General features: G+C 63.9%; 1 protein-coding gene across 6 annotated transcripts; it reads right to left on the bottom strand.

Moving 5' to 3' along the window:
• Nucleotides 1-959: 959 nt before the first annotated feature.
• ATP13A2 (ATPase cation transporting 13A2) lies at nucleotides 960-19,858 on the bottom strand. 6 transcript variants are annotated; one of them, XM_077899439.1, is made up of 29 exons: nucleotides 19,739-19,858; nucleotides 13,274-13,368; nucleotides 13,009-13,191; nucleotides 12,685-12,743; nucleotides 12,444-12,558; nucleotides 12,118-12,197; nucleotides 11,183-11,260; nucleotides 10,920-10,989; nucleotides 10,043-10,177; nucleotides 9,890-9,956; nucleotides 9,668-9,799; nucleotides 8,332-8,487; nucleotides 7,717-7,827; nucleotides 7,583-7,629; nucleotides 7,312-7,500; nucleotides 6,074-6,280; nucleotides 5,488-5,583; nucleotides 5,244-5,403; nucleotides 5,036-5,156; nucleotides 4,771-4,895; nucleotides 3,941-4,101; nucleotides 3,699-3,815; nucleotides 3,496-3,575; nucleotides 3,022-3,174; nucleotides 2,841-2,937; nucleotides 1,828-2,051; nucleotides 1,598-1,749; nucleotides 1,326-1,495; nucleotides 960-1,235 (listed from the first exon to the last, which is right to left on the bottom strand). In XM_077899439.1, exons 1-29 carry the CDS (start codon nucleotides 19,746-19,748, stop codon nucleotides 1,101-1,103), a joined length of 3,525 nt encoding a protein of 1,174 aa, XP_077755565.1. In that variant the 5' UTR covers nucleotides 19,749-19,858; the 3' UTR covers nucleotides 960-1,100. The 6 variants fall into 6 exon arrangements, with proteins under 6 accessions (XP_077755565.1, XP_077755567.1, XP_077755566.1 ...); XM_077899441.1 differs by having other exon boundaries at nucleotides 10,043-10,150; XM_077899440.1 differs by having other exon boundaries at nucleotides 12,118-12,194.
• Between the last annotated feature and the right edge of the window lie 3,528 nt (nucleotides 19,859-23,386).

Raw genomic sequence — 23,386 nt, 5'->3', positions numbered from 1 at the left:
CCAGTGTGGGCCTACGGCTGCGCCCCTTATTGGAAGCTGCTTTTTCACACCCCTCACCCCACCTTCTCAATTTGACTCCACACTTACGGAGCTCCCTCCCGCCAGGGGAGCCAGGTGGGGCTTTCAGTAATGAGGTCAGCGGGGGCTGGGGGGGTGGGGGGGGTGGGGGGGTGGGGGTGTGGCAGGAGGCAGTCCTGCTTTCCTGCTCACTCCTGCCCAGCGCAGACGGGCCGGATGACCGTGTGGCCTCTCCAGGGCAGGGCTTGGCCAGTGTCCCGCTGGTGGGATGAGGTCAGAAGCACCCACCTTCCCCGGGGAGACAGTGCACGTGGCTCGGGCTGAGAGAGATGTGGGCTCGGAGCCTGGACTTTCATCCGAGAGGGTAACTGGGCCACAAACTCATCATGGGGTGCGGGGGGGTGGGGGCCGAAGGGAAGTAGTCCCGTTCAATGTCTCGGAGCCGCTGGCTCTTGGGGGACACAAGTCTGTTCTCCTGCTGCCCCCACAGGAAGGCAGGAGTAAGAGTGTGGATGCTGGAGTCCGAGCCAGCTGGCCCCACCTCTGACTATGCACGTGGCCTCTTAAGCCTCAGTTTCTCTATCTGGAGAACGGGGACGAGACTCCACAGCGGCAAGGACTGAACGACGACACACGTGAGGTTCTAAAGGGAACACGAGCCATGGGCTCAACCCGCAAATATCGTTCCTGTCAGATGAACAAACGGAGGCCCAGAGAGGGGAGTCGCCCAATGTGATCTCAAAAATCAGGGGTGCCAGGAGCAGACCCATGCTAGGGGCTACCAGCTGGACACCCATTCGTGGTGCCACATAGGAGACAGGCTGCGCCAGGAAAATATCATGACTTTATTTGCTACACTGACAGCGGCTCCGGGGGGGGCGGGGGGCTGTCGTCTACACAGGATGTCTGAAGTGGGGGGGACAATATTATTTCCCCAGCTGAGGGCAGGGGGGCCGGGGCGGGCAGATGCGGGACAGGAGCAGGACATCTGCCAACCTCCGGGCGGTGGCTGTCTCTGGAGGCGGGTCCCAGTCGGTGGCTCAGAGGCAGGGAGATCGGGCGTCCGGGGTGGCCAGGCCGCGCTACCTCACGGGCCCGGTGGGCGGCGGCCAGGGCTGCTCGGCCAACTCCCGCTCCAGCTGCTTGAAGCGCTTCTTTGAGGCCTTTTTGGGCCGGAGCCGCCGCAGGCAGGCCGGGAGGCACTGGTCCAGCACGCTCTGCGGAGGACGGGGAGGGCGCAGAGGGGCAGCTGTGACTGAGGCCACCCCCCAGGGCCCCTCTGTCCCCCAACCCAGGGCGAGCCCCACCTCCAGCACGAAGGCCGCCACAAAGTTAAAGGCCACCAGGCCCAGCAGCAGCAGCTTGAAGCAGGTGTCGGCGATGTTCCTCAGCGCCAGGGGGCCCTGCAGGAGGCCAGGGACCAGGAGGAGGCCCGCCAGGATGGAGCCCAGGAGCGCCAGGGCCAGCAGGAAGGGCACTGGGGGCGAGGGCGGCATGAGTCCAGGGGGGCCCCCCACCGGCGCCAGACCCCCCAGCCCGTCCCTCCCCCCGCACCCGGCCTGCCGGGCAGCAGCGGTACCGTTGGTGTAGAGAGGCCGGCGGAAGGGCGCCCCCTTGGACACGGCTGCGGCCAGGATGAGGTACTGGAAGCCAGACAGGGAGAAGACCACGGTGTTCTCATAGTTGGGCAGGTTGTCGGGCGCGGGCACGGTCTTGTTCAGAGGCACGAACCTGGCGGCACAAAGACCCGGGGTCGCGAACGGGCCTGCGGAGGGCAGGGGTGGGCTCCGCGGGCGGCCCCCGACTCACCAGGGTTGGGCCACGGTCAGGAAGTAGCCTCCCAGCTGCACGCCGGCCACCAGCACCACGTGCAGCAGGAGGCTGCTCAGCACAGGGACGCTGAGCAGGGCCCCCGGGGGTCGTGCCCGCCCCAGCGCCAGCGCCGGCCCCGTGCGGCTCATGAGCACCGCCACCGTGGTGGTGATGACCAGGTCGATGGCCAGAAACTGCACGTCACCCAGGTTGGTGTTGATCTGCCGGCAGGGGAGGGAGGGCAGAGGGCGGATGGCAGGGGGCACCTGGAGGGCCCTCAGGAGGTGGCGGGAGGGGGGAGGTGTGGCTCTTGCCCTGCGGCCTGAGGGTGGGGGCAGCAGCCACCTAGCTCTGGGGAACTCCCAGTCTGATGGGGAAGCCGCTGCCCTGCCTTCAGGGTGTCCCTCCTCCAGTCTGAGGGAGGAGGCCTGAAAGTGATGGGGTGGCTTCCTCCTGCCCACAGGAAGCTCCCAGGCTGGGGGGCACTTAGCCCCCGCCAAACCCCTCGGTCGCCAGAAGACACCACGGTTCTCGGTGGATGCAGGGACAGATACTAGCATGAGATCGGCGCTGCCCCACTGTGTCGCCTGGCTTCCCGGGGGGGCGGGGGGAGAAGGCGCATGTGCTCAGAGCGGAGCCAGGGAGGTGCCCTCTAAACTGCTGTGACATGGCCAAGGTCTGAGCCAGGCGAGCAGGGCAATAGGTGCATCCTGTCTCCGGCCCTGCGTGGGCTCTGCCTCAGTCTCCCCTGCAGACGGGAGCTCCCGGAGGACAGGGACATGTTAGCACAGGACAGCTGCCCCACTTCTGAGGACCTACTGTGTGCATGAGGCACTGTGCTCGGCGCCTCGCCACCCGAGGTTCAGGAGTCGCCCAAGCCACCCGGCTAGAAAGCGGCAGGGTGGGGTCTGAGGCCACGCCATGCATCTCAGAACCCGCTGGGCTGAGGCCACGCTGCTGAGCGTCCCGGCTCTGGGCCTGCTCCCGGCAGCGGGCTCTGGCCCACTCACCGTGTAGAGGATCAGGACGGAGATGAACTGGGTCAGGCTGTACAGAGCCATGTACTTGAAGACGCTGAACGAGGTGTCGAGGGAACACCGGCCTTCCCTGGGAGCAGGGTAGGGGCGTTACGGGCGCCCAGGCTGGCTGGCGGGCCCTGAGGGGCGCCCCTCCGGCCCCTGCCCGCCTCACCTGATGACCATGGGCACACACTCGATGCTGGCCGTGCTGGAGGTGAAGGGCGAGACCACCGAGGCCTCAGCCTGGGAGAGCGAGATGCCCACGTCGGCTGCCTTCAGGGCCCCGCAGTCATTGGCGCCGTCCCCGCACATGCCCACGCAGTACCTGCACAGAGGGGGCCTGGCTGGAGCCCGTGAGGCGCCTCCCGTCTGTGCAGCCACCCCTCTGCCCGCATGTGGGAAGGGCTGGGGCCCTGCTGGCCTTTGTGCCTGGGACATCCCGGGTGCTCAGTAAACTGAGGCAATGACTACTTTTGGTGTGAGGGACCCAGAAGAGCCTGTCTGGGTTCTCCCAGAAGGTGATGATGACTCCTAACGCCTGCCGGGGGAGGGGGGGGGGCGGGGGGCTCATGCATCATGATGCCACGCACCGCAGCCGCCGCCAGGGATTGGCTTGCCCCCTGCAGGTCCTTCGCCTGCTACTCACTGGAGCTTCTGGAGCTCACAAACCAGCTCTGTCTTCTGCTCGGGAGCCATGCGGGCAAAGACAGTGCCCTGGACCAGGATCTGAGAGCACAGGGAGACAGGGGAGACTGAGGCAGTGGCAGGGTCGGGGCGGGAGAGCCACGAGGAGGGAGCGGGGCGCGGGGGCGGCTTCGAGCCACCAGAGGGGCTCAGGGGCAGCCCTACCTTGGGCAGCAGCTTGGGGAAGTGCTTCATAAGGACACCAAAGGTGGACCCGCTGAGGGCCAGGTGGCTGGATCGGGGGTCTGGCTCCATGGTGTAGCTTGCGGCCTGGTCGGGATCCTGGGGGCCCGGGAAGCTCAGCTCAGCTTCCCCTGCCCACCCCCGAGAGAGCTGGGGCCTGGGTCAGGTGACACAGGGCGGGGTCATCAGTGGGGTTCGCGGCTGGAGCCCCGGTTCAGCCTCACCTTAGCCCCGTTCACGGCTGCGGGGGATTCCAACGGCAGGAGCTCGAGGGAGGCAGGCTGGCCCCGCTCAGGGGGGGTGGCGTGGATGATGACCAGACGCTCCTGGGGGCCCACCATGCCGCAGCCCTGGGCCACGGTGACTGCCGTCTGCAGGTTGTCCCCTAGGAATGTGGGGGCAAGGTGAGAGCCCAGCGGCGGCCCGGGGGGCCACCCTCACAGATGAGACAGAGGCCAGACGCGGTCTGTGTGCCGCGCCTGGTGGGGTGAGCTCAGGCAGGTTCATCAAGGTCTCTGAGCCCCGCCTTCCTCACCTATGAAACCTATGAAGGTCTTAGGGGACAGTGGGGACCTGGGCCAATGTCCCACACATACCACTTAGTGGTATGGACTTCGCTGGGAAGGGTGTGTGCGTGTGTGCGTCTGTGCACGCAGGGACGGGGAGGACGAGGAGGACACAGACCTACTGGGCCCCTCCGTGTTGCCCTGGCTAGAATCTTCTCTTGCTCCATGAAACTATCACCACTTTCCAGGGTGACATAATCCCCCATCTCCTCTAGGGGGAGCTGAAACGCGGAGAAGTGGCCCAGCGGGCACAGAGCCGGAACCCAGGCAGGTCAGCACCACCCGCGGGGCCTCTGGAGGTCGTTCTACTCCTCCGGGCCTCACCTTCCACCCTGGGCAAGTGGAAGGATGATTTCCACTTAGGAGGGACACTGTGAAGACCGAGAAACGTGTGAAAGGGGCCTGGCCTGAAGCAGGGGCCCGAAAAGAAGGGGTGCTGCGTGCCCTTCCCTCTGCCCTCCTGACCCCGGCCCCGTGGCCAGGGGCACCTGTCACCATGACGGTGCGGATGCGGGTCCTCCGCAGAGCCTGGATGACCGGTGTGGTCTGGGGCTTCAGCAGGTTCCTCATGACCAGCAGCCCCAGGAGGGTCAGCTCCCGCTCCACGGCGTCCCTGGAGGGTGGGCAGACCGGGTCAGAGGGCATGCAGCGGCCAAGGCCCCCCCCCCAGCCACGGGCAAGGACATCTGCCCGGGGCTCTGCCTGCAGAGGGCCCGAGGCACAGTCCCAGGGGGTGGGGCAGGGCCAGCCCACCTGCTCAGCTGCTGAGCGGCCTCCAGGCTGGGCACGATGGGCAGCGGCTTGCTGGCAAGGGCCACGACGCGGTAGCCGGCGGCCGTGTAGCTCTGCAGCATCTGGGCGAAGTCTGCAGGCACTGCCAGGGAGAGGCAAGGGGTCGCTGGGACGAGGGGGTGGGAGGCTGGGGGCCCACCCCCATCTGGGCCGCGGCCCCCCCATCCACCTGTCTCCGGGTTGCAGAGGCCTGCCACCAGCTCCGGGGAGCCCTTGACGTAGGCCTCCGGCTGAGCAGCTCCCGGCCACGCCACCACCACGTTCATGCGCTGCAGGGCTGACGAGAAGGGGAAGCGGTTGAGGATGCTCACGGGTACCGGGGGCTCCTCCTGCAGGGAGACGGAGGGGCAGCTGAAGGGCCGGCCTGTGGAGCCCCCCTCCCCAGCCACTGCTCCCCGGCCCCCGCCACTCACCCTGCCCTGCAGCTGGGCCTCCTGAAGCGGGGGTCTCATCACCGCCAAGACCTGGTCCCCGAACGCGGAGTCTGCAGCCGGCCCCTCCTCCAGGACCTGGGAGGCAGGCAGGGAAGGTTGGCCTCCGTCGGGCCGGGCACTGGCTTGGCCCCGGGCAGCCCATCCTCGGCCCCCGGAGGGAGGCGGCGGCAGAGGCAAGTTAGACTCGTGGAAGACTTCCTTCACGGGAGACCAGATGGAAGTCAAGAACATGGGCTTTGGAGTCGGATGGACCCAAGTCCAAACCCTGGCTTTGCCACTTACAAGTTGCAGGGTGACCTTGGACAAGTTATTCCAAATCTCCCTCGGCCTGGGCTTCCTCCCTGCGAGGCAGGTTTGGAAGCTTCCTTCCTGGGCTACAGGAGGAGCACGAGCCAAGGCCCGGGCCGCGGGGTGCTGGCACAAAGTGGGTGCTCGCACGTGGCCTTGGCCATTATTAATGATGGCGGCACAATGGATGCCACCGAAGTCCTGGAATGAAGACCAGGCGGGGTTGGTTAGAGCCCAGCTGCCCAGAGGCAGGGGCTGACCTGCTCGGCCTCCTCACCCAGCCAGTAGATTCCACCATCTTGAGGTCCATGGGGTCGCCCACGGGGGTGTCCTGGAGCCGGCTGAGGGCATGGCAGGTGGCCAGCGCTCGGAGCAGGGGCCCCACGGGCAGGCGGCGGGGCTCTGGGACCAGAGGCAGGAACGCCTGCCCTTTTAGGGGCACCACACCCATCACATCCAAGCCGTCCTCCGTGAGGGTGCCCGTCTGCAGGGGGCAAGGGGCGGGCCAGTGATGAGTCCCGGGAGGAGCTGTGTGCGGCTGCGCTGGGCGCCCACACCCCGGGCCAGCGGGGGCCCCTGGGAATCCCGGGAGCCAGAGCAGGAGCCAGAGGAGGTCCCTCTGCCAGGGCCGCTCCCCCCAACCCCCGATTCCTCTGTCCGGCACCGCTGCCTCCAGGAAGTCTTCCTTCACCCTACGGCAGGTCAGGTGGCCCCTGCCTCGGGCTCCCACCCACGACCACTTTGCGACCCTATCACTTGTTTGTCGCGGGGCCAGGAAGAGGGCCTGGCCACACCCGGCGCACGGTGTGCGTGCCGAATGGGCGAGCGAGTGAGCGCCCGCGTTCCCCACGCTCGGATCCAGCTGCCCAGGTACACGTCCGGCTCCTTCGCCAGCCTGGGGGCTCCGAGGACCCGATCAGGCCCCACTACTCAGTTTCAAGACTCACTGGGGCCCCCAGGGCCCTCAGAATAATTAACGTCCAACCTCGCCAATGGGGCTGCCCAGCCCCCCCGTCCCGCCCGAGTCCCCACTGTTCCCAGTGCCCAGGCACCCCGTCTGTTCCTCCGAGGAGCTGACTGCTCCCCGGCCCCCGCCTGCCCTGCCTCCCGTCTTTGGGTTCCCCCCATCATTGAGGTCAAAGAGGAGCATTCCCTGAGGGAATGACCCCCACGTCCCACCTATCACGTTACCCAGTTCAAGTCCTCCCCCAAAGCCATCACCACCTGCGGCTCTTTGTGGGCCCTGATCCGCTTATTCTTGGGGGGTGGGGGGGTCTCTGCTGGGTCTCGGCGCCAAGAGCAGCACCAGGGAACGACTAAGTGACCTCAGACGGTCTTGCCTGCCAGACTGGGAGCCGGGCGTGTGTGGGAGCTGGCCGGGGGGTGCGGGGTCTCTGGGCGTTTCCCGCCCCAGGACAGGACCTGGCACCAGGCAGCAGCCTGCGTTGCTGACTGAGGAATGCAGGCATGGAGGCCTGGCTGGGGCGCCCGTGGCCCCCGCCCCACGGCCCCCACCTTGTCAAAACACACGAGCTGGAGCTTGCCCCCCAGATTGATGCGCAGCGGGTGGATGCAGAAGATGCCCTGGCTCCGCAGCCGGCTCTGGGCGTAGAGTGTGCACACGGTCATGGCAGCGGGCAGCGCGGGTGGCACCACCACCGTCACCAGGTCCAGAGCCCGGATCACGATCTCATTCAGAGGCACCTGGAGGGAGGCACCGTGACTCCAGGGGCCAGGCTGGCCCCGGGTCCCCGCCGGCCGCCCCTGCCCGGTCCCCGAGGCTCACCCGGTTGCGGTGGAGGATGAAGATGCTGTAGACGGTGCCGAGGAGAGCTGGGGAGACAGCAAGGGCTCAGCGGGATTTGGGATAGGGCTTGGGGGAGGGGGACACAACAGAAGGCAGTGCAGGGGGTCACTCACCCAGGACAGAGAGAGCAGCCACAAACTTCATGCTGTGTTTGTAGAACTTGAAGTCGATGGGCCGGGGATGCAAGATGGAGCTCACCAGGCCCCCTTTTGCTGTGCAGAACCCTGGGAGCAGCCGGGGGGTGGGGGTGGCGAGGGTCAGGACAGGCCCTCCCGGCCCCTGCCTTCCCGCACCACACTGGGGGCTGTGAGACCTGCTGCTCCTGGGAGGAGGCATCACCCAGTGTGGGGTGACTCGTGACGGCCCACGGGTCTTGCCGGCCCTCATGGGGCTTAGCGAAAATGGAACGAGTGGACGGTATCTATGAAGTGGGCAGTTTCACTTTTTAAAAATCCTGATATGTGGCTCTTAGTGAAAAACTCAAGTCTGGTGATGCTAGGGCCCGTTCCCACGTGACAAGAGCCTGCCGGCGTCGTACAGGGCTGTTCCCTTCCTAAGGGGTGGGCTCCTGCTTGCTGGCCACAGCCCTGCGCACGTCAGCCGACCGCACGCATGCTGGAGGTGTGGGGGACTTGCCCAGGGTCCCCCAGTAGGACAGCGGCAGAGATGGCCCCTGCCCGACCCGGTGGCATGAGCCCAGCATCCCCTCCTGCCTCCCTGCTTCCCACCTGTCTGAGTCACCACTGCCAGGACGTGGGGTCCGACGAACGCCCGGGCCTGCAGGACGAGGGTCCCACAGAAGAGTGTGTGGCGCCGGTGGGTCTCTGGGCAGTAGGACACAGGTCCCTCCGGCAGGGCCGTCTTTAGAACCGGAACGCTCTCCCCTGGGAGGGATGGGGCAGGAGGCCTGTGAGGGGTCTCCATGCCACTCCTTCCCACCACCAACCCAAGAATCAAGCACAGAATCGTTTCATAAGCCCTCAGGTCCCATTTAATTCTTACAACCATACATGCAGGCATCATTGCCCCCATTTCACAGAGTGGGACACTGAGACTCAAGACAAAGGCCATAAAGAGGCAGCCAGACAATCCCGGAAGGATGGGTACCAGCCAGGGACCAGGAATGTGTGCACATGGATACAGCGGGGCGGGGAGACGTTTGGACTCTTGGAACTATTCTGTAACGAGCTGCATCACTTTTATGACTCAAACCAACACACCGCAGGGGGGTGGGGGCGCTTCTGCCCTAGGACGCTGCCTGGAGGAGTGGCCGCGGGGTGCAGGGTTAGCAACCCAGGATTGTCACTCGAGAGCAGAAGGGAAATAGAAACACCAGGGGCAGAGGGCCCAGTGGGCAGGGAGGCCAGGGGCTAGGGGGCCGGGGGTAGGGAGGCGGGCGGCAGGGAGGCTGGGGGCAGGGAGGCGGGGGGCTGGGAGACCAGGGGCTGGGAGGCTGGGGGTAGGGAGGCGGGTGGCAGGGAAGCCAGGGGCAGGGAGGCGGGCGGCAGGGAAGCCAGGGGCAGGGAGGCGGGCGGCAGGGAAGCCAGGGGCAGGGAGGCGGGCGGCAGGGAGGCCGGGGGCTGGGAGGCTCGGGGCAAAGGGCCAGGGGTAGGGATGCCAGGGGCTGGGAGACCAGGGGCTGGGAGGCTGGGGGCTGGGAGACCAGGGGTGGGAGACCGGGGGCTGGGAGGCCAGGGTCTGGGAGACCAGAGGCTGAGAGGCTAGGGGTAGGGAGGCCAGGGGCTGGGAGGCCAGGGGTAGGGAGGCTGGGGGCTGGGAGGCGGGCGGCAGGGAAGCCAGGGGCAAGGAGGCGGGCGGCAGGGAGGCCAGGAGCTGGGAGGCTGGGGGCTGGGAGACCAGGAGCAGTGGGCCGGGAGCAGGGAGGCCAGGGGCAAAGGGCCAGGGGTAGGGAGGCCAGGGGCTAGGAGGCCAGGGGCTGGGAGACCAGGGGCTGAGAGGCTAGGGGTAGGGAGGCCGGGGGCTGGGAGGCTGGGGGCAGAGGGTCAGGGGTAGGGAGGCCGAGGGCAGGGAGGGCGGGGGCAGAGGCCAGGGGCTGGGGCTGACCTGTCAGGGAGCTCTCGTTGACCACGCACTCGCCAGCCACCAGGGCCGCGTCGCAGGGCACCAGCCCGCCTTCCCGGGGCAGCACCAGGCAGTCTCCGGGCACCAGCTCGCTGGAGTCCACCCATTCCTCCTCTGCAGGCAAGCGGGGGCCTCAGCGTGGCCCGGGCCCAACCCCCGCCCCAGAGCCTCCCTCCCCCCCCCCCCCCCCCCCCGAGCTCTCACCTCCCCCGGGCCGGCACACGCACACCCTCGCGGACAGCTGCACCATGTCCCTCAGAGTCTGGCTTTGCTGTGGGCAGGGGGCACATGGGGAGTGGGTGGGGGCGGCCCCCCGTGGGGACCTGCCCGCCCCGGCCATCCCCCTCACGCACCCACCTTTCTGGTCTTGTAGAGCGACAGGCAGATGGAGGCGGTAGAGATGAGGAAGATGCACAGGGCGTACGAGTAGTAGCGGTCGGCCAGCCACAGCCCGATGCTGAAGGCCTGGAACCCATAGTAGGGGTTCAGTGCCTGGGGAGGGGCGGGGAAGCAGCATCAGGGCTCGTGTCCCCGGGGGGCCGGCCCGTGGCCCCGCTCAGCGCCCCCAAAGGCCCCGGGGCCCTTAGCTTCTCTGCTCTGAAGAGGACACAGACACTGAGATGCCAGCCAGGCCCCTGCTAAGCCCGTCATCTAAGTGTCATCCAGTGGTGGTGACAATTCCACACTCCATTTGCAGATGAGGGAACCGAGGCACAGAAGGGTCAGGTCACTGGCCCTGAACCACGCGGCCCCCATGTGGCTGCCCGGGGTGTACACGAGCCCGACTCCAGGAGCCAGTGTGACTTTCGTGGGCGTCCGCCGCTGGCTCAGAAGGCCGGGAGGTTCTGTGTCCTCCGGGGCGTCCGGCTCACGGCTCCCCACTGTCCCCTAGGCCACGTCACCTCTCTGAAGCTTGGGTCCTTGGTGTGTGAACTGTGTCCCTACTCATGCAGCTGCCAGAGGGTGAAGGTGGCTTAGGTGCAGCAAGGCCAGGAAAGGCTGGGGCTGTGTGGCCTCGTCTCCCGGCCTCTACTCCCAGCCCCAGCCTGGACCACAGCCTCCAATTCCTCGCCCTGAGCTGACGGGGCTGGCTCTGAGGTGACTCTCCCCTACGGAGGAGGGGACAGCTGCTCCGGCCTGCCACTGGCAAGTGGCCCTAAAAGGGCAAGCCCCCAGCCAGGGCCACACCACCAATCGAAGCCAGAGCCGGGGTGCAGCCCAGGGACAGTCCTACCTCGTCCACCAGCAGCTGGGGATAGGACTTGACCGGCACGCTGATGACATTGGGGCCGTAGATGGTCTTCCTGTAAGAGAAGTGGCCGGGCCAAAAGATGGAGGGGGCAGTGGCGGCCGGACCCTCCAAGGGCGACAGAGCTCATCTTACAGCCAGGGAAACCAAGGCCCAGAGAAGGCAGGTGACCAGAAGGCCATGCTCAGGGGGGCAAGACAGGGGTCCCCAGGGCGCAGGGCACCCCTGGTCCGGGGCAGCACACCCACCTCACGGCTTGGTCCTGGAGGCTGAGGCCGGAGCAGGAGCGGTGGACGTCCTCGCAGGTGCGGCCGTTGTCCAGCAGGCTGGGGGGAGGGGGGGAGGCGGGGAACACATGTGGGCGATGGGGCCTGGGCACCGCCTCCCCTACCTATGGGACTCGGGGCTCCAGGCCCCTCCTGGCCCCCTGAGCTCCTGGGAGGAGGCAGCTCTCTAACTCTGGGCCTAACTTCCTCCAGTTCCCCTGGTCGGGCCCCAAACCAGGAAGAACAGTGAGGGATGATGATTAACAGTTAAGAGCGACAAGAATCCCTATTATTTAGCGACAGGCGTGTTCTTCACGACGATGCCTTCCCTAAGTGACTTAACCTCTCTGCGCCTGTCTTCTCATCGGCAGGACGGGGATGGTGACAGCACCTGCCACACAGGGCCACGGCAGATAAACGAGAAGCCATGTAACGCGCGTGGCTAGTGCCTGGCACCTACCACGTGACAGACCCGTCAGCGATTCGTGCTGTGCTTCTCTACGTGGCAGAGGCTGGTGCCACCTCCACGTCCCCCGGGCACTCACCTCTGCAGACGCAGCTCACAGTTACTGAGCACTTAGTAGGTGGCGGGGGGCGGGGGGGACGAGACCCCAATCGGATGATCCGAGTCCAGAGCCTAAGGTCTGATTCAGTGTTGCCACCTTGGCCTGAGGCTGAGCCAACCTTTACACGAAGCTTATGTACTTGCCCCTCAAAATAACCCTGGGAGGCCTCTGCTAGGGATTCTCTTTCTGCCCGGGGTACAGACAGGGACTCCGAGGCCGGGGAGGCTCAGCAACTTGCTCACGTCGCCGGGGTCTGAGGTGCGCAGCCCAGGGTGGAGTCCACGCGGGGCCACGTCATGCCACCTCTCGGCCCAACCCAGCAGGAGCGCGCGGTGCCGGCCTGAGCCCTACCTGGCTTGGCAGAAGGCCTGCTGGCTCTCGATCCAGACGTAGCGCTGGCCCCGGAAGAGGTAGTATCGCAGCGTCCGCTGCTGGGTGGGAGAGAGAAGAGGCTGGAGACAGCTTGGGGGTGGGGTGCAGGGGCAGAGGCCAGTGTTGCGGGAAAGAGGCAGGGAGGCCTGGAGGTGCCGAGGTGCTCGGCCCAGCAGCCCAGACATTGGGGCAAAGGAACCAGAGGTGCGTGGGGAACGGGGACTCCAACCCTCCCGTTGTGCAGAGCGTGGCACTGAGGCCCAGGGAGGGTTAAGGGCTCGTGGGGAAGCCAGCTGTGCACTCACGGCCTCTTCGTTCTTGCAGAACTGGGCGGTGTCCTTCCACGCACCCTCTGGGACGGCCCCCACGGCCGCCTGGCTCCGGCCATCCTCCGCCTGGCCCCGGGCCGGCAGCTCCAGGCTGGGAGCGGGCAGGGGTTACCGTGGAGCCCTGGGAACTGGGCCAGCACCTCCCCATCCCATGCAGCCACAGTCCCTCCCTGGCAGGGAGCTGGGGCTTCTGGGCAGGGTGACGGGGCCACCTCACCTGCCCTCACCGATGGCCTCGGTCTGCACCTGCACAGTGTAGAGCTGCCAGGAATTATCCTGGAACACAGAGGTGGGGGCTTGATACCAGGAGACACTGGTCCTCTCCCAGGTGCACCCTGCCGCCCGGCGGCCCCCGCTGGACAAAACAGGGACCAAGGACATACATGATGCCCTGGGGAGCCACCCAACTGCCCCTCCCGCCCGTTGCTTGGATGGGAAAGCAGAGGCCGAGAGAGGACAACTGTGCGCGGTCCCACAGGAGGTGAGCGGCCAGATGGGGCTGAGACCCCCTCCCCTGCGCCCCCCTCGCCAGCTGCCTCACCTCTTTGTCTCTTATTTCGATGACGAGTGTTTCTGCGCGGGCCAGGTTGCAGGGCCGGAGCCGCAGCCGCACCCCCCACACCGGCTTCCAGCGGAAGAGCAGCAAAGGGATCCCTGCCATCATCCAGACCACGATGTGATAGCCGATGACCCTCCATGGACTGCCACAGTAGCCGCTGAGCCTCTGCGGACGGACGGACGGACAGGCCGGGTGGGCGCGGGGCGGGGGCGCGCCTGGAGCCTCCCCTGCCCACCCCGCCACCTACCACGGATGAAACTGAGGAGCTGAGGGGATCTACAGATGTCTCTATCGTCAGGGTCCCATAGCCGGCGGGCGTGCTGCCCACGAGAGGGCTGCTGTCTGCGGGTGCAAGGGAGACAGGTCATGGGGGCTCCTCCCTCTCTTATACCTTAAAATAAAATTAGCATCGTCATTTGGTGGCCCCACGTGGGAGCTGCTGAGGTCAGAGAGGAGCCGGAGGGGCAGTTCTCCTGGACAGCTGCCGTCCTGGCTGCTCCAACCCATCTGTCACACCTCGGGGATACACGGTCCCCACTGCACCTGCCATTCCTCAGGTACAGAGCCCTTTGTTAAAACTGACGTACGGGGCGCCTGGGGGGCTCAGCGGGTTGAGCATCTGACTCTTGAATTCCGCTCGGGTCATGATCTCAGAGTGGGGTCGAGCCATGTCGGACTCCACGCTGGGAGTGGAACCTGCTTGGGACTTGCTCTCTCCCTCTGCACCCCCTCCCACTCACCCCCTGCATCCTCTCTCTTTTTAAACGTTTTATTTATTTATTCATGAGACACAGAGAGGGAGGCAAAGACACAGGCAGAGGGAGAAGCAGGCTCCCTGTGGGAAGCCCGATGCAGGACTCGATCCCCGGACCCCAGGATCACGTCCTGGGCCAAAGGCAGGTGCTCCACCACTGAGCCACCCAGGCGCCCCTCTTTCTCTCTTAAATAAACAAAAAACCCTGAAACGTTTCCAGAGGTTGGCAGCAGTGTTCCACTGATGGGGTTTCACATAGTTACTAGAATAAAGCTTTTGGGAACCAGCTTGCTGAGACCAAGGACCAGCACGGAGGGGCGGATGGGAGCGGGTTGGACACACGTCCTGGAAAAATGCAGCAGCAGGTGGCACAGATCCTTGTGGTGCTTTGGGTCCTTGGCCTGAAAAGCGGAAGGTGTCAGAACCAGGACCAAAGGCAGTCAAACCTTTAGACGCTGAGCAGCACAGGAAAGGGACGATAAGGTTATTCAAGACAACTGTATTTGCAGCTGCGTGAGACGAAGGTTCTAGCATGAACCGAAGTGGCACCTGCTGGTGAGTGAGGCCCCTGGGGTCGTGGCCGTGATGGGGCCCAGCCGCCTCGGGACCCGGGTGCCCTCAAGAGTCCTGGCAGTGCCTGATCCTGGAGACGCTGAAGACGCCAGCCTGCTGCTGGAGCTGCGCGTCAGGGGGGTCTGGGGCCAGGACCGCGGCGCTCAGGTGTGATTACGGGCTTACAGTGGGAGACAAACACCACGGGGATGAGGCAAGCGGGGAGATAACGGGTTATTTTAAGTGCAAAAGCACAACCTTTGTATTTCTGCTAATGCTGGCACCTGGCAGGGCCAATGAAAGACTTGAAGTGAAAAGAAAACAAAGCATCGCTATTTTATGAACTGGTTCGACAGACCCAATGGCTCAAGTCTTCGCGGGCCTGTTATGTGACTGTCCTGCTGGCTCATTCCAGTCTGGTTTCCTCGTGCGTCTGGTTATCCCTGGCTGGGTGCAGGCCCAGGATCGGGGCCCAGGGCCTGGTGAGCGCCCCGAGCTTCCGCAGCCCTGTGGAATAGCCCCAAGCTACTCGCTCCCTGGGAACCATGTGTCCCCCTTTTGCATCCAGTCCCCACCCGGAGGGCAGAGGTCAGGGCTGCTTATCCCTGTTCAACTCCCGTGCCCAGCAGAGTCCTGGCGGCGAGGGGATGCTGAGAGGTCGGGTCTGGACTTTATGGCAGGCAGGAAAGGGGCCCCCACTCTGAAGGTGGGAGTGGGGGGGGGGCGAGCAGAGAGGAGGGGTGAGGGAGGACAGAAGCTGCTACGTCCCAGCTGAGCACCAGCTTACTCAACCCTCTGCGGGGAAGGGCTGACTATCGCTCCCGTTTTACAGACGAGAAAACTGAGGTCAGAGACCAGCACTAGGAGGCTCTACTGCAGAAATCCTGTTCTTCCTGTCTCCCCTCCTGCAGAGCCGTGGTCCTGGCGGGGCAGGCGGCCGGCGGGTGTCCCAGGGCTGCAGAGGGCCTGGGCTCGCCGCCCCCACCGCTGGGCCGCCTGTGGGGCTGAGACACGCAGGGGCCCCTCTGGCAGCAGCGCTGGGCACCCACGGGGTTCGCTCAGAGGGATGGCACACAGCAGGCCAGGTGGGGGCGGCCTGCGGATTTTCTGAGCTCCTGCCCCTTCCCCACCGCAGCCAGTTTCCACCCACAAGCCCCGAGGGTCCCAGGCCACTGTCACAACATCCCCAGGCCCTCAGCTGCTCCGTCCCCAGACACCTGGGCTTCTGCAGCTTTCAGAGCAGCCAACGCTTCCAAGAGCCCACCGTGTGCGACATCTGCTCCTGGCCCGTTTTACCACCGTTAACACAAGAACCCTGCGGCGGGAGCTCAATTGTTATCCCCTTCTTAGGGGAGAAAATGAGGCTCAGAGAGGTTAAGTAACTCGGCCAAGATCACGCAGCAAGTACCCGGCAGCGTCAGGGTGCGAGTCCGGGCAGGCTGACTCCGGGTGGGGGTCTCCGTGGGCTGCACCACGCACGAGGCCCCGCCAGACCAGGCAGCCCGTGCTCTTCTACCCCAGCCCCACGGCCCTACGTATGGACGGTCGTGACAGTTACTATGGCCATGCCGGTAAGAGCAGCCAACAGCCCTGAAGCGCTTCCCAGGGGACGAGACCCACTGTATGCCTCCACGCAAATCCAGCCACACGGGGAGGTGGACTCCTTTTTCTCATTTTACCAACGAGGCTCAGAGGGACAAAGACCCCCCGCCACACACATATATACCGGTAAACGGTGGAACCAGGAAACTGGGGCTGGATCCTCAGCTTTCAGGGCCCAAGTGGGCACTTTCGGAGGCCAGGGCTTCCGGCCAGGCCTCCCCAGGCCTCTCTGAACTTCATGATTCAACAACCCAAGCCCCACCTCCAGCCAGGCCCTCCCTGTCCACTCGGCTGACTCAGAAAACAAACAGAGCCACCAGCTCCAGGAAGAGCCGGGCCTCAGGGGATGGACACGCACACGCACACACAGCCTGCAGCCCTCAACCGTGGGGGGTCTCCAGCCAGCAGCAGAGGCTCAGAGCTGGGGGGGCAGGAGGCCAGGTCAGCCTTCTCTGGGGCTCAGAGACCCTGCCCCAGCTCTCCTGGGGCGGTCCGGTCCCTTTTACTCTGGGGGGGGGGGGCGGGGGCGGGGGGGGGGGGCAGCCCCGTCCACTTGAGTGAGGCTTGTCAGGAGAGCATTTCTTCCCCTTCCTGGCAGTGGCCTGCAGATGACACACAGCGGGGGGCCCCTCTGCTCGCTGCTGGAGCCTGGAAAGGGGTGATTCACTCTAGCCCCCTGCCTGGGGGGCAGAGGAGCAGGCCTCTGGGACAAGTGACACAGCCTGGCAAGCTGGGTTCTCAGGTCCTTGGCCACCAAAAAGCCACAGACCTCTCTTGCCCCACTTCAAAAGGCGGCGGTCCCAGTGGCCACTGGAGTCCCAGCTGTCTTTCTGCCAGAGTCCTTCACCTGCCGCAGAGGCCGGCTCCCTGAGTGGGGCACGGTGGGTCATGCTTCAGGCCTTAGGGCTGGTCCTGAATGTTTCCGTGGCACAAGGGGAAGAGCACCTCGGGGTTATGAGGGGTTGACATGAACTTCACGTACATTAACTCATGGATTCCTCACCACCATTCCACGAAGAGGGTACTACTTTTATCCCTATTTTACAGTTTAGGAAACGGAGGCCGGAGGAGGTGTAGCAGGTTGCCCAGGGGCCACAGAGCCAGTGAGTGGTGGCATCTGATCCAGGCGGTCTGGCTCCAGCGTCCACGCTCTTAACCACCGCACTCCCAACCTCAGGGCTTCTCCCTCAGAGCCCTGGGCTCTCCTAGAGGCAGGCTTTGTTTTGGGAGGCAAGTGCCTTAACCTTTCTGGGTCTTCATTTTCCCTCTCGAGGAGCGTAAGCCTGAGCAGCTGGCACATGAAAAAGTGTGAGCAGCAGCCGCCCCAGGGTGTCTGAAGTTCCTGAAGCGTGGGCATGTGTACACGGGCAGCTGCTGGCTTCCCTGCCAAGGAGGTGTGGCTCGTCTCTGACCCATTTCTCAGGCTCTCCTCCCACTTTCCCATCACCCTGTCTGAAGCCACAGCTGTGCCCCTGCTCCCCTGTGCACACTCAACGGCTTCTCCCCGGCGGGCTAGGGATGGGGAAGAAGCCTGCATGGCATGCTGGGCCACCCGGAGCGGGTCACTTCGCTGGTGCTAATCTGATTTCATCCTGCAACAGTCCTGCAATTTATCCCATTTTATAGGTGAGAAGACTGGGTTTTGCAGAGGCAGCTGGCCCCCTAAGGTGTCTAGCAGCTAGACACAGTCTGTGTTGCTCCAAAGTCCTCTCCACCTGCCTCCGTCATGCCCGCTGGCAGCCATCCTGCCATCAGGCTTGAACAGGGTATCCCCATCCTGCTCACAGCGCCGGGCATGGGGCTGGGACGCAGGAACCATTAACTGAATGAGCGAACCAGTACCCGTGTGGACATCTCGCTTCCATAACACAGCATGGAAGCAATGGCTCGGAGTCACTGACCCTGCCTCTGGGGCAGTCAGAGGCCAGGTTAGAGGGGCGAGCTCCTTCGTCAAGGGCCCCTGCCAGAGATCACCTTGTGTGACCCTGGTCTGCTTACTCCCCGCCTCCCACCACCTGGGGATCACAACAATGTTCCCTCTGGGGGGTTTGTCCTGGTGCCTAGCACACACCCCTCATTTCAGGAGCAGCAGCGTGCTCTCCCAAGTCCAGGAAGAAAAAGAGAGAGGCTTGACGGAGGAAGTCCCTTCTGCGGAAAACTCTAGTCTCCAGGCAAGGTCAAAGCCCAGGGCACTCTCTCCAGGGGGACACCTGTGAAAACACTCGGAAGTGCTTGTTTGTCTCTAGTTATGGTTCAGCCTCCCCAGGGATGGCCCAGGAAGGCCAGGGCAGTGTCTGATCTCTTCTAGTAATACCAGCTCGGGGTGGCCCCGAGCAGGCTGTGTGGGATGAGAATACTTTCCACGATGATTATATCGCTCTTCTGAATACCAGGGACTGATCTTCATGCATCGCCCTCAGAGGGAGGGTCTATTATCACCTCATTTTACAGAAGAGGAAACTGCGGAATGATGCTTCAGAGCACCTGGCCCAGAGTCATACAGCTGCAAAAGGGAGAAGCTGCAAAGGAGTGGGTCTGAATGAACACATTCATCTGGACTCATCCTCACGGCCACCCCAGGAAAAGTATGGATTTGGATCCCACTTAGCATGAGGCACAGAGAGGTTATTATGTCCACAGTCACACAGCTATGGGTAGTCAAGGCTAGACATGAACCTACCCTGACTCCACGGCCCCGGGGCAATGCCACCAGCACAGGGGAGTGGAGGAGCTGGAGTCAAAGCCATCTGAGAACCTCTTGTTTCCTGCGGAAGCCCTGGCTTCCTGCTGATGACCTGGCAGGGGCCCAGACAACAGGGCTGCCTCCTCCCTTGCCTTGCTCCCCCCCTCCCCCTGCAGCCAGAAGCTCCTCTCCTCTGCCAGGCGAGAGGGGATGTGTGTGTGTGTGTGTGTGTGTGTGTGTGAGAAACAACCTGCTAGGAGTGCCCTGATCTTCAGCTCTGGAGTTCAGAGGGCGTCTTTCCTCAGCTTTCCCGCTCCTTCCCCAGTGGGGGGGGGGGTGCACTCTGAGCTTCCAGTGGGGTGGGACGGGAGGTGGGAGACGACGGGGAGGGAGAGACCAGAACCGAGGGTGTGTGCAGCTGTCGAGGATGCTCAACCTTTGGTGGACCGTTTGCTGCGGTCTGGGGTCTGGGTGACTGACGCGGAGATGGGACCCTTCTGGAGAAGAGAGGTCTCCTGGCTCCCGTCACAGCAGCGGGGATTTAGACTCCAAAAAGGGTGGGCTCGGGTCGCATGGTCTGGGATGGGTAACATGCAGGGTGTGGCCCTTGGACCTGGGTGTTGATGGGCTTCCTCGGGGGAGGGCCTGAGGTAGGGGATCAAGAGTGGCATTGGTGTCCGGGACACTGTGACCCTGAGATTCGAGAGCGCTGGCTTCTCCAACCCCATTCATTCATTCATTCATTCATTCATTCATCAGTCCATGCAACCAAGAGGAACAACCACCCGGAGGCCCCGGATGCAGCGGGTCTTCCCCTCCCTGGACATCTGTCGTTGCAGAGGGAGTGCAGAGGGAGTGGGGACCCCAGTCGGCCTCGGGCACAGCGCCCAGGGCTGCGGGAGGGCGGGCAGGGCTCGGCTCGGTGCGCCGCCACCGCCGGGCTCCGCGCCTGTCTGGGAAGGGCCAGGCGCCCACTCCCCACGACGGGGGCGGGGGGCAGGGGGCGTCCCCGGGGTCGCCCCCCTGAACCACGAGCCCGCGTGGGGGTGTCGCGCGGCGGCGCGTCGACGGGCGGCCCCGGGCCCGCGCCCGGTTCCGAGAGGCCCGAGCTGCGCACTCACCTGCGCTCATGCCGGCTCCGCGAGCTCATCGCCGGCCCCGACGCTGCGGCCCGTGGCCCCGGGCCCGGGCGTCGCGATGCCCCGCGGCGGGGGCGCGGGCGGGAGGCTGGGGGCGCGGGCGGCGGGCGGGCGGGGGCGGGGGCGGGGGCGCGGGCGCGGGCGGGGACGGGGCACCTGCAGCAGCTGGCGGCCGGCGCGGCTGGAAGGTGCCGCAGTCGGGTGCGCGCAGCCCGCCCGGCCCCGCCCACTGCGGCCCCACGTCCGCCCCGCGCGCGGGCTGCCGGGACTTGTAGTCCGAGCCGCCTGCGCCGCCGCAGAGGGGACCCTCCCCCCGCCCGCGACGGGCCGCCCGGGGTGCGGGGCGCCCGGGGACCGAGCCAGGCCTCAGACGCGAGAACACACACGCGCACGCGCACGCGCACGCGCACACGCAGAGCCAGGGCTCTGCTTCAAGGGAACAGCGCAGCTCTGGCTCACCAGCCTCAGATACACACACAGGTGACACGTAGGGGCAGGGGGGTGACCCTCGGAAACACAGGCATGACCACTGACCGCCCCTTCCCGCCTCCGTGCACCGCACACAAGGGGTCAGCCCCAGCTGCCCGGCGTGCGGTGTGCCTCCGGGCTCTGCAGGCTGCACCAAGCTGACCTCCGTCTTTGCCAGGCTGTGTGACCTTGGGCAAGTCACCTCCCTCTCTGGGCCTCCTTTCAGCGATGCCCGCCTCAGAGAGTTGTTGTGAGGCCCACAGGAGGGAAAACTTAAAACACTTGAGACTGGCGTGGCTTGGGCGATGTCAAAGAAGGAAGACAGGCCTGCCCAGAGACGCAGGGACTCAGACACGTGCGTGGACATGGGGAGACTCTGCGGCGATGCAGGGAGGCCTCTGAAATCCCGGAGAATAGCGGAGGTAGGGCCCAGACCCCAGGAGTCTCACATCATGACTGCAGATACACCTGCGCAGGTAGGACGCATGGAGGCCCTGACGGGCACCGGACACCTCATACCCGTGTGCAGCATTTAGCACGCTTCCCCATCGCAACAGGTGAACACACGGTGTCCCCTGGCTCCAGTGGAGGTCGGTGGCCTCTGGACTAAGGACCTCCAAAGGCCGATGGTGAATCAGAGACCCCAGGGTCTGGGGTAAATCCAGGAAGAATCCTATTAGGATGCTATTAGGGCCACGACGGGACTGGCCCGATCCATGGTCCACCCAGTGTGATCTCTGGCATGCCAGGCTCTGTTCTGGAAGCTGAGAACATGACGGTGAATGGGACAGACCCGGGGAGCAGCCAAAGGAAGGCAGAGGAAAACCCTAACAATACTTGTCATGGAGGAATGCCTGGGGGGCTCAGCGGTTGAGCATCTGCCTTCGACCCCGGTCGGGGATCGAGTCCCGCATCAGGCTTCCTGCAGGGAGCCTGCTTCTCCCTCTGCCTGTGTCTCTGCCTCCCTTTCTGGGTCTCCCATGAATAAATAAATAAAATCTAAAAAAAAAAAAAAAAAAAAAGACTTCATGGAAAGGGCAGGAAGGAGCTCGAGCTTCGATGTGGGGGTGCAGGGTAGACTCGAGGAAAGCAGGGAGGCCTCGACAGCATCCGATACCTGGCAAGAGCTCGATACACACATTGGCTAAGGGCGCAGGAGGGCCATGCAGGTGCAGGCTCTGCTCTGCGCAGGTGCCGGAGTGGAACCAGGGACGCTGAGCGGTGGCGGGTGCGGCAGGGCGGACAATAGCGCCACTTGCGCAGCGCGGGCAGGCTGCTGGCAGGGCAGCCTGACCACCTGGGGGACGCGGCTGGCTTCACTCAGTTCAGCTGACAAGTCCCGTGTCATCTGCTGATGACATTTCCGGGGCAGGCAGGCTACTTCTCAGAGTCCCCACGTCCTCCCCCAGGGCTTAGCCCAGCTCCCCTTGCCGGAGGGACCCAGACCCCCACAACGGCTGGGTGCAGAGAGGTAGCCTGCTAGGGTGGCCTTGCCCGGAGGCGGTGTGGGACCGGCGCCGGGGCTGGGCTTTGCGACGTGCATCCGGCACTTTCTAGCTGTGTGACCTTAAAAGAGTCCCTTTCCCTCTCTGAGCCCCCGTCCTGGGCTGGAAATCGGCAGCTGTTCAGAGGGCGGAACGAGATAGCCGGTGCCTGGGAGAAGCCGGTTGCTTTCTTCAGCTTCTGGCGCTCGGCTGGAAGTTTCGTAAAATCATGGGGCTCAGGGACCCCCCTGCCAGATGGGTCCCCTCAGGCACGCTGCTCATACTGCTGGGCTTTGAAGCGGCCCCACTCTCTGAGCCCTCGCGAAGGAGATGCACCTGCTGCTCCGCCCAACGCCTGGCCAGGCAGGAGGCCAGAGGACGCTTCCTCCCAAACCACAGAGGATGTGGAAGGCGCTCCCGTCTGCTGGGGCTACCTTTGGGGGAAGTGGCTGTCACTGTGGTCCTCTGAGTGGTCTGTGGGTTGGGCTCCAGTCACCTGTGGGTCAGGACCCATCAAGGAACTTTCCTTAGAGGGTGGCTTCTTCTTTGCCTCCCCTCCCCCCCGCCCCGGGAGAAGGACATAAACTACGCCTGGTCCAAGAGGCAAAAGGATCGACAAGTCACTAGTGTGAACCAGTTTATTCTAGAGCATTAATTGCCTTACTTCTCAATTTCTCCAGTTTCACTAGAGTTTTGCTACGAAAGCGGATTTTCTCACCTAGTGACAAACCCCATGACAAGACGATGGCTGTCTAGACACATAAAGTGGGGTTTCAGCAATTTGCCTTGTAGTCTCCTGGGCAAGGAGGGGAAAGGTCGGAGAGAATTAGGGTGTTGGGCTCGGCCGGCGGTGCTCGGTCCCTGCACCGAGCGGTCAGTGTGACACGAGAAATGAGCGCTGGTGGTCCTGCCCAGGGAAACCATCCAATGAATGGCTCTGGTCAGGCCGATGAGAAATATCCCAGGTCGTCACCGAGGTGGTCCCTGTGGCATTGAGGGGACTTCCATGCCGTGGGGATTTGAGACAAAGCTCCTGGATTGCGTTTCTGGAGCATTTGCCCTACTGTAGGATAGATGCTTTCTCGTTTGTCTTTATTTTTTGAAAGTTAATATGTTAAGTATTTATTTTAAAATTTTTTCAGCTTTTGGGACCCCTGGGTGGCTCAGCGGTTGAGCATCTGCCTTCAGCCCAGGGCATGACCCCGGGGTCCTGGGATCGAGTCCTGCATTGGGTTCCCCGCAGGGCACCTGCTTCTCCCTCTGCCTGTGTCTCTGCCTTTCTCTGTGTCTCTCATGAAAAAAATAAATAAAATCTTTAAACCAAAAATAAAAACAAAAAATTTTTAGTTTTTTTTTTTTTTTTTACGTATAAAGGATTCTCTTCCCTGACTTCACACATCTGTCACCTCACATATTTACTTTTCCTGGGGGTTAAGAACTCACATATTTCTCATTTGGACTCGAGCCACAATTCTGAGAGGTGAATGCCGTTAATTCCCATTTTATAGATCGGGAAACAGAGGCACAGAGATTCAAGTTGCCCAAAGACCAGGGAAGAAGGGATGGCTGGGTCCTGTCTTAGGGAAACTCGAGGAATTCCAGTTACGACCTTTGTGGATGAAGAAGGCACGGTGTCTGCACAGGCTCTGGGCACAGAAGTGGCATCAAGGACAAAATA

Source organism: Canis aureus, chromosome 5 (assembly GCF_053574225.1).
Source record: "Canis aureus isolate CA01 chromosome 5, VMU_Caureus_v.1.0, whole genome shotgun sequence".
NCBI lineage: Eukaryota > Metazoa > Chordata > Mammalia > Carnivora > Canidae > Canis > Canis aureus.
Note: the sequence above shows the minus strand (reverse complement) of the source record. Positions and strands in the feature narration are given on the sequence as shown.

Coding starts and splice junctions, on each gene's coding strand:
- ATP13A2 (XM_077899439.1), bottom strand. Junction 9,957..10,042: donor CGCTCTACAAGACCAGAAAG/GTGGGTGCGTGA, acceptor CCCTGCCCACAG/CAAAGCCAGACTCTGAGGGA. Junction 3,816..3,940: donor CAGCCGTGAACGGGGCTAAG/GTGAGGCTGAAC, acceptor CCGGGCCCCCAG/GATCCCGACCAGGCCGCAAG.